Source organism: Pelecanus crispus, chromosome 26 (assembly GCF_030463565.1).
Source record: "Pelecanus crispus isolate bPelCri1 chromosome 26, bPelCri1.pri, whole genome shotgun sequence".
Classification (NCBI taxonomy): Eukaryota; Metazoa; Chordata; class Aves; order Pelecaniformes; family Pelecanidae; genus Pelecanus; species Pelecanus crispus.
Window position 1 is genome coordinate 1,383,803 of NC_134668.1, and position 14,303 is coordinate 1,398,105.

The 14,303-nt window shown below is 55.3% G+C and overlaps 1 protein-coding gene across 1 annotated transcript; it reads right to left on the reverse strand.

Annotated features, from left to right (window-relative positions):
- Positions 1-354: 354 nt before the first annotated feature.
- PA2G4 (proliferation-associated 2G4) lies at positions 355-13,395 on the reverse strand. The gene is given in 14 exon segments (XM_075724951.1): positions 355-1,264; positions 2,173-2,226; positions 2,688-2,815; positions 3,308-3,402; positions 4,042-4,175; positions 4,495-4,573; positions 5,594-5,672; positions 7,291-7,354; positions 8,107-8,199; positions 9,343-9,412; positions 9,641-9,746; positions 10,384-10,512; positions 13,305-13,323; positions 13,325-13,395. Coding segments are annotated over 14 exon segments (1,185 nt in total). The 5' UTR covers positions 13,394-13,395; the 3' UTR covers positions 355-1,198.
- Between the last annotated feature and the right edge of the window lie 908 nt (positions 13,396-14,303).

Consider the following 14,303-nt stretch of genomic DNA (forward strand, 5'->3'; position numbering starts at 1 on the left):
AGCAGGGAAATAACCAGAGAGCCGGTCAGCAGGTATGGGCAAAGAAGAAAACCTCACATTCAACTACATGTAATTCAATCGGCTTTTTTTTTTCTTTTTTTCTTGTTTTTTTGGTTTTTTTTTTTTTTTTAAAAAAGACTGACTATAAAAGAGCAATACCCCTGGCTGGACTCTAGCCTGATGTCTGACAACTCCTGTAGCATTTCCCTTGCCTATCGCCAGAGGAGCACGTGCGGACAGGAGATCCGTCTTGAGAGCCGCCAACGCACGTGCAAGAGTAGAACATACTCACGGGCCATGGAAACGGGCCGCGGGGAAGAACAAAACTCCCCGGGACACCAGGGAATTAAAAAAAAAACCCCACTGCCGGGTGGCGGGCAGCTCGCCTGCCTCCTGCCCTGCTGCAGAACTGGCAGCTGGGGAATGTCACCTGCTTCCGAGCGAGTTGGACAGTCAATTTAAAAACGAGCTCGCCACAGCGGCGTATTAAAAAATAGAGCGTTTATATGTAAATCAAGGCAGAGACAGAACAGATGGAACAGTCTACAGTAAGTTTCACAGGGGACATAAAATTTGATATTTTTCCCAATTATAAATGTACAATCTAGAGGCTAAAAGAGCGAGAAATCCTCCGCCCCACGGTAACGGAGGGGAACGCCTACGCCGCCGGGAGGAGCCGAGACGGCGCAGCGAGGCAGAACACCTTACACCGTCCACGCGTACCATATCACTAAACACAGGGCACTTTTTCTCGGGTGTAATCAGCTGTTTGTTCAGGTTTTTTTTCTTTTTTTTCCTCCAAGAAAATCTGCAAAGGGAGAAATTAAAAAAAAAAAGGGTGGAGGAAGAATGCAGGCAGCTCTCTACACTCCCTCTCTCACTGGGATCGGCTTAGTTGTTCACCTCTTCAACAAGTATGGGTAGTATAAAAGGTTAGAAAGAGTGGATATAGACTAGCTTTTACTCCTGATTTTATTTTTTCTGCTTTCTTTTTTTAAGTAGTCTGAAGTGGCTGAGAGAATCCTCCCTCATTGGCAAAGTCAATAGGAGCTGGTTGTAGTCAGTGGGAAGTCCAGACCGTTTGTCGTTTGGTCGTAAGAGACAAACGGTGCTAGATTATTTTGCTTCTGTTTTTTTTGGGGGGGAAAAGGGGCGAGTGTGTGTGAATTGGGTGCTACATGGAGGGAGCGGGAGCTGCTCAGTCGCCAGCCTCGTTCTCTTCCGCCGTCTCTCCCGTGGTGGCATTCTCTGCGTTCTTGGAGGCCTGCGGAAACAAAGCCACGGCGGCGGTCAGAACCGGGGCTCGCGCGGGGAGCGCGCGCGGCCACGACGCTGGCGGCGGGTACGACGCAGCCCACCCGAGGGACCAAGGGGATGCTGGGTTCCGTTTTGGGCCCCTCAGTACAAGGAGGACATTGAGGTGCTGGGGCATGTCCAGAGAAGGGCGACGGAGCTGGGGCAGGGTCTGGAGCACAGGGCTGGTGGGGAGCGGCTGGGGGAGCTGGGGGTGTTCAGCCTGGAGAGAGGAGGCTGAGGGGAGACCTGATCGCTCTGCAGCTCCTGGCAGGAGGGGGCAGGGAGGGGGGTCGGGCTCTTCTGCCAAGGAACCAGCGACAGGACGAGAGGAAATGGGCTCAAGCTGCATCAGGGGAGGTTTAGATTGGATATTAGGAAAAATTTCTTCACGGAAAGGGTAGTCAAGCATTGGAACAGGCTGCCCAGAGAGGTGGGGGAGTCCCCATCCCTGGAGGGGTTCAAAAAACGGGCAGAGGTGGCACTTGGGGACACGGTTTAGTGGGCATGGGGGTGTTGGGTTGATGTTGGACTGATGATCTTAGAGATCCTTTCCAACCTTAATGATTCCTGGTTTTTACTTTCATTAAAAAATAATCCAGCCACCAAGCCAGGAAACATGAACTCAGTTATGACCCTCCCCCTTAATTGGTTTCTTGGTGGACTTGGCAGTGTGAGGTTAATGGTTGGACTGGGTGATCTTAAGGGTCTTTTCCAACCAAAACAATTCGATGATTCCATGACTAGGGAGGCCCCTTCCCACGGGGCGGCCGCTTCCCGAGCCCAAAACGTGACCACACAAGACCTGGGTAACATTTGGGCGCTGCTGATCGCAAGAGATAACGTGCCACTAATCCCCACAAAATACGGCCAAATTACCTTCTTTTTCTTCTTTTTCTGGGTCTTCCGGCTTGCAGAACTTTGTAGAAGGGCCTGGAGACAGGAAGGAAACATAAGAAGCTAGAAAGCCGACTCCTTTTTCTTTTTTTTTTTTTTTTTGACAGCAGATAAAGGGAAACACCTTTAAAGCAGAACGAGCACCGCCAGCCGCCGAAGGAACAGCGGTATGTCCTAACGGGCACAGCGATAGACGGGGAATGCCACAGCCTCACGCCCTGCTGAGGTATGAGGCCTTGGAGGCAGCTGTTGAGCCTTCGCAGCCACTCCTGGAGAGGGCTGGGTGTCGTTACCAAGCCACTAGAGCCGGCGCTCGATGCAGGAAATAGGGGCCCAACCTGGTCTTTAAGCAAATCTTTTCTTTTTCAAGTTCACATCTCAGCCCCTGCCCTGCATGGTCTTCCGGATTTTATTTTCCACCTTCGCATCGAGGGATGCAAAGACAGGGTGACCCCATGCGATGCGCTACATCTATTTCTTATTATTTTTAAACCAACCTTCAGTTCTCCATCTTGCACCTCAAACTCCGACTTGTAGAGTTCCGGTTCAAAGGGGCCGCTGGTTATCCTCATAGGACCGTTGGGCATTAAAAGCACTGTGAATTTGAACTGTGCAACAAACTCTCCTGCAAGACAGAAACGGGCGTTACTGCACCACAGCCCCCGTGTATCCGACCCACTAGGTATCTCAGCAGATGTTTCCAACCAGATGTTTCGATTCCCGTGCCATTTCCACACTGTCACTGCTAAAAACCATCTCGCAGGAACTTCTTAAACTACCCTGGCCAGGGCAAAACAATTCCTTCAGCACCACCCCACCAAGCTTGCTCTGTAAGCAAAGCAGAGAGCCTCGGCCATCAATCCTCCCTCCTGCCCAGGAAATTACTCCACAAAAAAAATTTAATCTCATCACTGGAACGACTCCAAAATGAGATCCAGAAGCCAATGGGTAGCAAGTTTCCTGGAGGACAAATCCCAGGGCCCTTGAAGTGCATCTCTGGTATTTATACAGCGACAGAGTCAGCACCGGTCTCACCAGACTCCGGAAGCGACTGACAGTTGTCTGCTGAGCGCCCGGTCCATACCCGGCTCCCGGTCCTCCCACTGCCAGCACTCACCTTCCTTTTCGTAGAGGACATTGAAAGGCTGGAGCAGCTCGTGTTTGGCGCATTCCACCACCCCCATCCTGGCCTTCTTCTCATCCTCAAATGCCCTGCGGAGGAGACAGGGCCACACCTGAGCTCAGGCCCTTTCCTAGAAGCCAGATTCCACCCGCAAGGTTTCAGAATTGCCCCCAGGGTCAGGCTGGGGGCTTTATTCACTTGCATCGCCCTCGCCCCAGCAGTGTCGTGGTGCAGTGACAAAGCAGACTGCCAGAGCAGGCAACTGCCGGGTGAACTGCAACCTCCGGAGAGTGGAAAAGGCAAGTGGTTTAAAGGATGAAAAGAGCCTGTCAAGTGAACGTTGTTTCCTTAGTTTGAGAGTGCATCGCTTAAAAAAAAAAAAAAATAGATTGGAATGGCCTCGCCTCTGCATGCTGCACCCTGACACTGCTTTCACCCCTCTGTTTTATTTTAAATGTAACTCCCGGCTCCCCACCTGCCACACGAGGCACAGGAGATTCTCAAATCCCCAGGCTCTGCCTGGGATTCCTGCTTAAGCCTGTAACATCCTTCCTCCACCCACTCCTAGGCTCAAATACAGCAAACCCCAACGTAAAGCAGTAAAAGCTGCCTCCTCCTCTGCGACAGGACGGTGAAAGCACGTCAGTTTTGCTGTCAGCAAGGTCTGTAAGCTTACGCAAAGCATCCAGCTCTGAACGCACGGGGAAGCCACGAATAAGAGCAAATACCTGAGAGTAAATGGCATAGTATCAAAGCGCCTCTCCACCTCGCTGAAAAAGGCACGGGAGGTTTTCATCTTCAAGCCATACTGTTTGGAGGGGTCCCTTTTGTAAATTGTAGTTCTCTGTCCAGCATCCTTTGCCTGAAAAACACAAACAGAGCTGAGAGAGGAGCGCAGCACTTCCTCAGCTAGATCAGCCAACTGCCTGCGCGCGCCGGGGCGTTTACGGACAAGCGCTGTCCGTACGCCAACACCGTAAAGGCGCACCTCAACTTTTTGGATGGAAAAAGCTCCACCCGAAAAGACACAGCAATACCCAAGCAACAAGTATTCCCCGGCTGGAAGCGGCACCCCCAAGAACGTGGCTGTTGGCACCACTTGCTGCTGCTGGCTATTCTGAAACACGGCCGCTTTGACCTCACGCACAGAGGAACGGCAGGCCAAGAAGCACCGGGCTCACCTTTCCCTCTCCACTGCTGACGAGAACATCAACAGCATAGACTTCATGGACCTCAAATTCTGCTTTTTCATGGTCCTTCCTGGATGAAAAAAAATGTTTGGTGAGTCAAAGAGTGGTAAATAGAGAAGACAAAGCCTACGCAACCACAATATCTCAAACAAGCCCACAGTGGGCTTAGCCAGAGAAGGTCTACAAGCACAAAGCGGGGCTATGGTGCTACAGCGACCAGGTCCCTGACCAGAGGAGCAAAAGCTGGCACAGAAGATGCCAAAGTTGAAGATTAACGTGCCAGGCAGCAGAGAACAAAAAAAACCAATGACAAGCCAGTGCTCCTCCTGCCCATGACAAGTCGCTCCATCCCCAGTGAGGGGTGGGAGGTCTCAGACACCCAGCACCCGCTCCTGGAACTTGTGCTCACGTCCTAGGCAGGCCAAGAGCCCTGCCACGCCTGGTACATCGCCACGCCTGACAACTTACAGGCTAAGCGCTGGATTTAAAGCCACTGAGCTCTAAATATTCAGCGTGAGACCCAACCCCGAGGGATCCCTGAGGGAGAGGAGCTGCTGGAAGAGAACGGAATGACACATCCAGTTCATTAGTTCGAAACCATCCTGAGATGCTATTGACAGCGATCACCATCCAGTGGGCTCCTGGCAGCTTCTGCGAGACAAACGATAGGTCTTGGCACAGCTCCTGGTGAATTAGCATCCACCACTACAACCAGCAACAGTTGGTTATTTTGCTGGCAGCCACCAGCAGACTCCTTCAAGAAACTGGACAGAAACCAAGAACGCTCGCAGGTGCCAGCGAGGAGCCTCATGTCAGTGACTTCCAGCCCTTCTTTCTCAGAACAACCCCCAAACACAGAGCCATGCTTCACGGTCACATGGAACGGACAAGGTACGGGGCTAAGAAGCTACGAATTTGCCACGCTGGGTCAGACTTCAAGAAAGAGGCCGTACAGGGAGCAGTCCATACCCCAGTTCAATTAAACATACCTGCTACATCCCCCACTTGATACCGCAGCGAGAAACAGGGGCACCATTCTGGACCTAGTCACACCCCTCCCAAACGCTGCAACCCCAGAGGTGATGCTCACTTTTGCTGGTCTGTAGGGTTCTGGATGATTGTTTTCTCTCCATCGATCACATGCTGTTTCAGCTGGTGCGACAGCATCCCTGCCGCGATAAGAGAATCCATTAACACCTCTGAGCTGCAAACCAGCGACACAGCGACTTGCATTATTAACACTCCGGGGCCCGGGACTGCAGCCCTCGGCTAGAGCGAGCAGCAAAGCAAACCGTCGTCGGTATTAGCACTTCCTTGGCTTCCCTCAGTCGTGGACCGTCGAGTGCATTAGCACAGACACGGAGCTCCCCAGAGCCTGCTCTGACTTTTACCAACACTTCCTCGCCAGCGAGGAGGAGCTGCAAGCTCCCGCGAGAGGCGCAGCCAGCCGCCGAGCCCTTTCAGGCACTGCCACTTCTCCGTTAGGCACGTGCGCTGCACCGGTGGGCTGTAACGCACTGGAGGTGAACCCGCAGCCACGCACGGCGCGCCCTCGGGTGTTTTTAAAGATGCCAAATGTCAAATGAATGGAAATTTTCAGTCCTTTCCCCAGTACCTCGGCTGTACAGCACTCAAAAGGGTATTTCGGGTGGTTTGCTTCACTTTTCCCTTCTGTCCTACAGTTCACCTTCAAATCCAAGTCTAGGAAGAGGCACTTGCGGCCATTCCCGTTCCGCTCCCTAGGCCACCAGCCCGGCAGGGACAGTCGCACGTCTCCATTCAGGAGGGACGGCTGCCGCTGGCGAGAAGGGAAAGCGCAACCCCAGCCGCCAACAGCTCCATTTGTTTTCATCAACTGGGGCCTTATGCTGCTGCCAGTGCCTAGATAATTACGGCACTCGACTGTTTCCAAAACAGTGGCTGCTTAAACTCCCTCGACAGTGCGAGCAGCCGCCTCCTCACGGCAGCTGATGCCATGTTTTTTCACAGAGAAAGGAGCAAAGCGTTGGGGAGACCCACAAAGCCATCCCACGCAAGGAACAGCGAACCGATGTTCCAAGACTGGGCTAAGGCGAGCGAAGAGAATGAGCCAGCTTTACAGTATTTCAGGAAATTTAACTAATAATGGACCAATGTAATTGTGGCTGAAAGAACCATTTGACAAGTGATGTCACCGACTAGGAGAAAAGCATCTGCGTGTGCCAAATGTCAGGCTAAGCTCTCTCGCCACCTTTCAGACAAGAAACCAGTGGTCTCATTTCTACCAGAAGCTATCCCAGCGCCTTCCCACTCGCCCGTTATCAACGCTGCAAAGAGAACGTGAATCAGTTTAGAGTTGTAAGGAAGGAAATTACATACCCTGCGCATCTATGGGCTGCTTTTGCAGCGGCCCTCGCGTTACAAACAAGCTCTGTTGTGTATTCGCTCAAGGGGCTTTGACTACGAGTGGTCAAGTACGAAAGCAAAGGGCCACGCGATTTGCCCAAGGTCAGCAGGAAGTCCACGAGCCAGGACACTACCTACCAGCTGTGGAAGCCCGTGTCTATTGTTCCGAGACTAACGCATCTTTAAAAATCAAATAAAAGGGGGGAAGGAAGAAGAAACTAGAGTTTTGAAGGGGTTTTTGGTGGTGTTTTTTTTTTTTTTAGCAAAGGCTGCTGCATTTAAAGATGGCATGTCTAGGACTCGTAGTCATTAAATGTTTCCCAGAATTTGAATAGGGCAGCTCAGGATTTAGTGTGCAGCTAAAACGTGGCTACCTCCGATCAGCTGCTCCCCCATCCTTACCTTCAATCGGCGTGCAGTGAAATGAGTGGGCTATTTTGTTCCACGCGTCTGTCACTTGTGTGTTCTGGATGAAGAAGACATGAAAACACATTAAGGATATAAAATTCAAGCCACAAGCATGACAGGTTTTTTTAACTCAACAGCGTTCTATGATAAAACTGGCAGGTTTTCTAACTGACTGGTGCTCTAACAATCTCCAAAAAAAAAAAAAGGAGAAACAGTGTCAGGCTTCCATTTTTAACCCTGTATCAACAAAAATGACACGTAACACGAGGTCAGCTCAGCCTCCCGCGCTGCACCCAGTGCCTTCTCACAAGCCATCCCTCTTTTAGGGGACTACGCTAGGAACTGAGTGCGACACGAGTACGTCTGGAATAGTAACACAGCAACAAAGGAGATCGCCCACGGCCGCCGAGGCGCCTGAGCACCAGGCGAGGGAGAGGTGTGAGTGGGAGATTTAAGGGCAGAGTCGCTGTGCGTGCCCAGCTGTCTCCAGCGAGGAAAGGACCGGCGAGCGGGAGCGCTGAGGCTTCTCCGTGAAGCCACCATCGCACGAGGAAGAGCTGGGGTCCCACAGGGAAGCCAGAGCTGCTGACAGAAGAGTCACCGCCACCCGCCCCAGCGTGCCTGGTGCTCACAGCAGCGGCTCAGCTGTCTGCAGACAGCTGCTTCCAGATTCTCCACATCGCTGGGCAATTCTTCCCAGGCGAGGTCACACGCTTTTATTTCTATGCACAAAGCGCGGCACAGGCAGCGTCCGTGCTCGAGTTCCTCGCCCCATGCCCGGACATACTTTCCCCTGTACTGGTCACTCACCTGGTTTCCAGGCTTTACCAAGCGCAGAGCAGCTTCAGCACAGAGATGAGCCGCCTTGATGACATCAGCTTTACGGCCTGACACAGGGTTTTCCTGGAAGAACAGAAAAAGAAAGGCTTTTTAAGGTACGTTCCCTTCCCTCTTATTATTAGGAACACTGTTCTGAGTGTCTAGAGATGGAGATTCTCCACCTAACTGGACACCCTCCCCTTGAGCGAACGGGGAAACCTAGCTCAAAGGTGAAGGAAGGGCTTCCGGCTTCACAGCGCGATCATTAGTCTCTTCTCCATTAAAAGAGCAGATGAGTATCAGCCACAACCAGATTGGCGCTCTCACAAGTTTCAACAGAGACACCCTAGTACAAGTGCATCACTGTCAAAGACTGAAAACAGAACAAGACTCTTCTGTAGCCTGGAAAGATTTCAATACACTTCAAAAGTCGTTTGGGTTTTTTTAGTCTTCTCCCCATCAAGTCGTTCAGACGCAGCCGCTGGAGAAAAACCATTCCCAAGACGCACACCGCCATCCTCCTCCCAAGACTACAACTAAAAATTTGTTCCGAGCTGACGCGACGTCTCTACGCACACAACAGTAATTCCCACCGCGTGAGCGCGGCTTAACGTCGCTTCCAAAATGCCTGACCGAACCACGCGTGCCACGGCCGTGTCCTCACCAACACGCTGCAATCAGCCCCGAGTGAGAAAAGGCCGTGCTGGCATGTTCAGGCAGGAGAAGCGGGCAGCAGGGATCGGTTTTGGGGGTTCGAAGAACAAGTCGCCCCCGAGCTCACTTTGCAAAGGTGAAGGCAGCGACTCCCAGCAGTGCGGCGCTCAGCTCCCTGTGCCTCGGCCAGTAGAGGGGGCAGCAAAACCAGTCTGCCCAGTCCGCCCCACAGCCCCAGACACTCTACATGCAAATAACTCACTGCAGCGCCAGTCGCACGTGGTTTGTCTCAAATTATTTGTAACCTTGCAAAATTGTACATGTTGAAACTGCGTATCAGCCCTCATTTTCCAGAGGACTGAATAATTTTTAGAAAAGGGGCTGTTTTCACCCTGTCACCGCTCTGACACCAGACCTGCGGCGCTTTTGCGAAACAAAGCGGACACCTCTCCGAGGCTCCGCGCTGCCACCGCCTTTGGAACCAGAGGCGCCCGAACATCAGCTTTTTAATCTCTCCTTTAGATTGCACATAAAGCAGCAGCGGCAAGAGACACCGCTCCATTCCAAACCTACCTTTGAGGCGTCTATGACAAAACTGTGTGCTACATTCGCTATGAAGCCATCGACGTGGACTCCCAAGTCACTGCAACACAAAGAGAGTTAATTACAGGTGGGGCATCACGGCTCGGGAAACTTGTGTGACTTCTAGAAATATCAGAAGGCTCAAGCACGTTTCAAGCGCTTCACTTGACTAGCTATTAGATTCTTTCATTAGCCACACCGAGGAAGTATTTAACACACCAAGCAGGATTAGAAAGCAAAGCCCAGATGCCGACAGTAAACTCACAAGAAGCATAACCAAGACGCTTACATTTTGACCAAGTCTCCGTCTTTGAGGATGTAGTCTTGGTCACTCTTCAGGGGGGAGAAGTGACAGACACAGTTATTTACTGATATACTCGTTGGGAAGGCAATACCTATAAAGGGAAAAAAAATGACTCCATGAAAATTGCGCAGCCTCACACCCGGCACAGGCAGCAGCCCCGCCAGCGTGGATCGTCACTCAGGATTTTTAAGTTTTGGAAGCGCTGTAAAATGCCCCATTACACAATGCCTCTAGCCAAAGAGCCTCGAGGAACGCAGCACATGGTCTGCTCCCGCACCAGCTCCCGTTTTACTCAGGCAACCGTCAAAGAAATACATCCAAGGCGGTGAGACACCCACAAAAGGGACCTCAAGTCTCCAGAAAAGAAATCAGGGAGCTCTCGGTGACACGCTCGAGCGTCGCACAATTTCCACGGCAGCTACGGACCAGCGCTAACCGTACTGCGGGTCTTCCTGAAGGGAGGACGCCTCTGTCCAAAGTAACTCTCATTTCAATGGGGATGACTGCGTGCGATGAAATGGGAAGCTGAGGCTCATCGGTGATGCTTACCAGCAGAGCAGGCAGGAGGATTTGGGTTAAAATTGGCTTTCTAGGAAGAGCAAACTATTTCTTACGCTAATTAGCACAGAGTAGCACTTTCCGTGCTCTTGCCCATTCACACCAGCCACCCAACGAGACCAAAAACCACGGCCATGCTGAAAAAAAAAAATCTTTGGAGCAGGCCTCACCTTTTTTCATTTCTTTTTCCTTCTTAAAAATCTTGCCAGTCTCTTCCATGATCATGGCATCTCCCTTCTCGCACAGGCAGAGAACCGACACTCCAGAGTTTGCTGCTTCGACCACCGCACGCAGGACCCCTTAATGCAAACACAGACACGGAGCTGTTGGAAGCACGTTAACGATAAACAGCCTTAAATCTAACACCAACCCTCATCGCACGGCACCGTGGTGGAAAGATTGGTTTGTTTTCTAAGAGGGAACAAGACTCTGGACTCAGCTCTTCACCAAAAGGACCGCGGACAGCCAGAAATCCCACTTTAATTTTTATTTTGGTTTTGAGAACGTTTTCATGGAGAGGGCGAGCGAACGAACGTACGCTGGCGTTCGCGCAGGTGAATCGCTGCGGCTTCAGACACCTGCCTGCGCAGAGCGAGGTCTGTCAAACAAAGCAGCCAAGCAGAAACATCGCTCTGCCACATTCTTTCGGGAGAAGTCAGAGCTACAGAAACAGGTTTGAAAATTACTCAGGAGACGGGATGCGCAGCACATCAAAGGAGCAGGGGCCAGCGCTGCGGACGTGCGGGACCGGAGGTATGGAGCAGTTGAAAGACTTTGCCGGGCACAAGAGCTGGCAGCGGCGCAGGACCAGCGCAGCAGAGCCAGTTATGTTAGTCCCTTACTCTGCAGAAACGTGTTTTAAAGGTAACCCACGTGCTCCGGGGCCTGGCAGCGCAGGCAGCTGCCAAGCGCGCTGCCTGCCACAAGGAACTCCACACACCTTGCTCCGCGCTGCAGGCCAGAGGAAGTTTTGCTGCCTGCTGCCAACGCTGCCTGCGCCCACTTTTGGGCATATTCTAGCGCCTGCGAGTCCCAGCAGCGTTTTGGTTCCGCCGCAGAGGACGGCGTGCCTCACGCTTTATAGGATAAGCGGGGAAAGGAGCGTGAAAAGGGCAGCTTTGGTTGAAACGCTGCAGAGCGATGTTCACAAACACATCCCGACGGTGTTATGGGAGCAGGGGCCCGGGCGCTGCTGGAGGAGCCACATCTCGAGGGCCTCCCGACCAGCCTGGGCGCCGAGACGCTCCGGCTGTCACCGGTGGACCCCCGAGCTGCTATTTCCCCCTTGTCTCCAGCCGGGACACTTTACAGGGAGTCATAAAGCTCACCCTGAAATGTTTTCAGATCCTGGGATAAAAGGTATCCTCGCAGTTTCTCCCTGCTCTGTGAGCACCTTGTTTTTACAAGAGGCTGTTTTGCGAAGCGCCTCTGTTGGGTAGGAGTTTCTGCAACCGATGGCGTGTGTTCCAGATCCGACAGCAATAAATATTTCGGAAGTGCCGAAGGGGATGTTTACGAGCAGAGGGGTTTTCATAATTTCTTTGACACCGAGTAAAAACCTGAAGTCTTTCACCTGCGTGACGAATTAAGCTTCCAATCCCTTCAGTCACCTTTCCATGCGCCACAAATAATGACAAACCGGGAGTAGTTTTAAGTACGGATAAAACTCTGATAAAGAGACATTGGGTAGATGGCAGGACGGAGAGAGGCGAGAATAGGGAATGGTAAAACAAGCACAGAGCAGAGATAAATGGAGAGCCACGCTCATCAGAGCATTCGAACGAAACCAAGAAGCAGACAGCGTGACAGCACTGACCAAGGAACACCTACTGATGGTACGCCGGCCCGCCACGGCGCTTCGTTTAGGGAATTAAAAGCACTTTCTGTCATTAAGGGCACCTCGCTCTGACAAGAACCCAAGGCGTTTCGAACTTTTTGCCACAGTTCCACGTTCGCTCTTCCCGAACACGCTCGCGCCGCCCGTGAGGGGGGAGAAACGCTGCGACGGAGCTGCCTTTCCCCCCTGGGAAGGGAGGCGGCCCCCGCACGCGGCCCAACTCGGGGCACGTCGTTAAATCCAGTTTGCCCAGCAGACGGAGAAGCCGAAGTGGCAACCTCCCTTCCCGAGGGGGAACCCAGGCATCATCGCGGCTCTCGGGCCCCGCGGCTCTCCCCTGAGCTGCATCCCAAGTTACCGGCAGGAGCGATGACTTGAAAAGAAGCGTCGAAGTCAGCAACAATTAGTGTGGGACACGCCACTACCGAGGCTGCTCGTACCGCCGGGAAGAGCTGATAGAACCGGTCCAGTTAGCTCTTTAAACAGCTGTCACCCTTCTCGAGGGGCAGCCAACCACCATTAATGATACAGCAAAAACAAGCGTTTAAAAAAAGAAAAGAAAACAACAGCAAAAAGGAAATAACACAGCGTGTGTGCAGGGGGGAAGTTTTAGGGGTGAATAATGCGTGTCCCAAGCCCGGGCCGGCCCCTGCCCGGGCAGGCCGGGGCTCCCCGCCGAGCCCGGTGTTCCCCTCCGCCCGGCCGGCCCCGGGGCTTGCCCCGCTCCCCTCCCCGCCACCCACGGCGGGGCTCGGACCCGGGGGTGCTGCTGCCGCTTGCCCTGCCCGGCGGGGAGCGGGGGTCAAACCCCGAACAAAGAGCGGGGCAGCCCCGGGGGCAGGATGCGGGCAGCGGCTGCGCCCGGGCCGGGCCCCGCTCCCGGCTCCCCCAGCGGGATGGGGGTGGGGTGGGGGGGGCTGCAGGCCCTGCCCCCCCCGGTGCACGTGGGGCGCGGAGGCCACGTGCCGGCAGCGGCCGCCGTGCGGGCCCGGGGCCTGGGGGAACCGGGGAGCCCCCGCCGCCCGCCGGCAACGCACACCCCCCCCCCCGCCCCGCTCCGCTCCAGCGGCGTGCGGACACGGCCGTGTGTGCGGGGGGCCCCAGGCCTCGCCGCCCGCCCCAGCCCCGCCGCCGCCCGCCGCTCCCCCGCCCCTCACCGGGCACCCCCAGCCCGCACCCAGGCCCGGTCCGGCACCCCCTCCCCGCCGCCCCCCCCCCCCCCCCGCTCCCCGCGCGGCCGCGGCCCGCACTCACGGTTGGCGATGTCCCCCCCCCATCTTGTACTTGGTCACCACCAGGTCCTCGGCGATGGTGAGCTCGGCCGCCTCCTCCTCGCCTGACATGGTCGGAGCCGCCTACGCCCGCCCGCCCGCCGCCCCCCGCTCCGCCGCCGCCGCCGCCGCCGCCGCGCTGTGAGGAGCCCCCGGGAGCGCGAGCGAGAGAGCGCGAGCAGGGCAGGAGCGCGGGCTCCGCGCGGGGCACGCTGGGAAGGCGAGTCCCCGCCCCCCCGCCCGGACTACAACTCCCGGCAGGCCCCGCGGCTCCCGCCAGGCAGGCCCGGCCCGGCGCCCGGCGCGGACTACAACTCCCAGAGGGCCTTGCGGCTCTCGCGAGAGCAGCGCCGAGGGGGCGGGAATGCGCGGCCGGAAGTGCTGCGCGGGGGCTGCTGGGAAGCGTAGTCCCCAGGAAAGGCTCCGCTGGCCGGGGTGCGGGCACCGGCGCCGCGGCCCCACCGGGGCCCCGGGAAGAGGGGGAGCGGTCAGCGCCGTGGGGTACCGGTGCCCTGAGCCCATGGGCTTGGCCCCGCTCGCTGCCCCCAGCCCCATCGCAGCCCCCAGCCCCGCCGCGGCCCCCGGGCCCGGCCCCCCCCGCGCTGTGTGTGCCCCCCCCAAGCAACAGCACCATCAATTCTGGTCAATTCTGGTCAAATCCCTTTATTCAGCATTTACAAACCGACCCACGCGCCCTGCCAGGGCCGGGGCCATGCCCCACGCTGGGGGGTCCAGGCTGGGCCCTGCTTGGGGTCGGTCCGTCCGTCCGTCCCCCCCCCCCCCCCCCCCCCCCGCCGTGGAACCTGGTGAAAAACATCACGGAAACGGGTTTGGTTTTTTCTCCAGGGTCTCGCCCCAGGGCCGGGCACGGCTGCACTGACCCCTCCTCAGGGCCCCTACGCCGCAAGGGACACTGCAGCCCCCCCAGCGACCGGGGGCCACCCTGCCGAGTGCCGGGGGGGCGGGGAGTGGGGAGCACCCC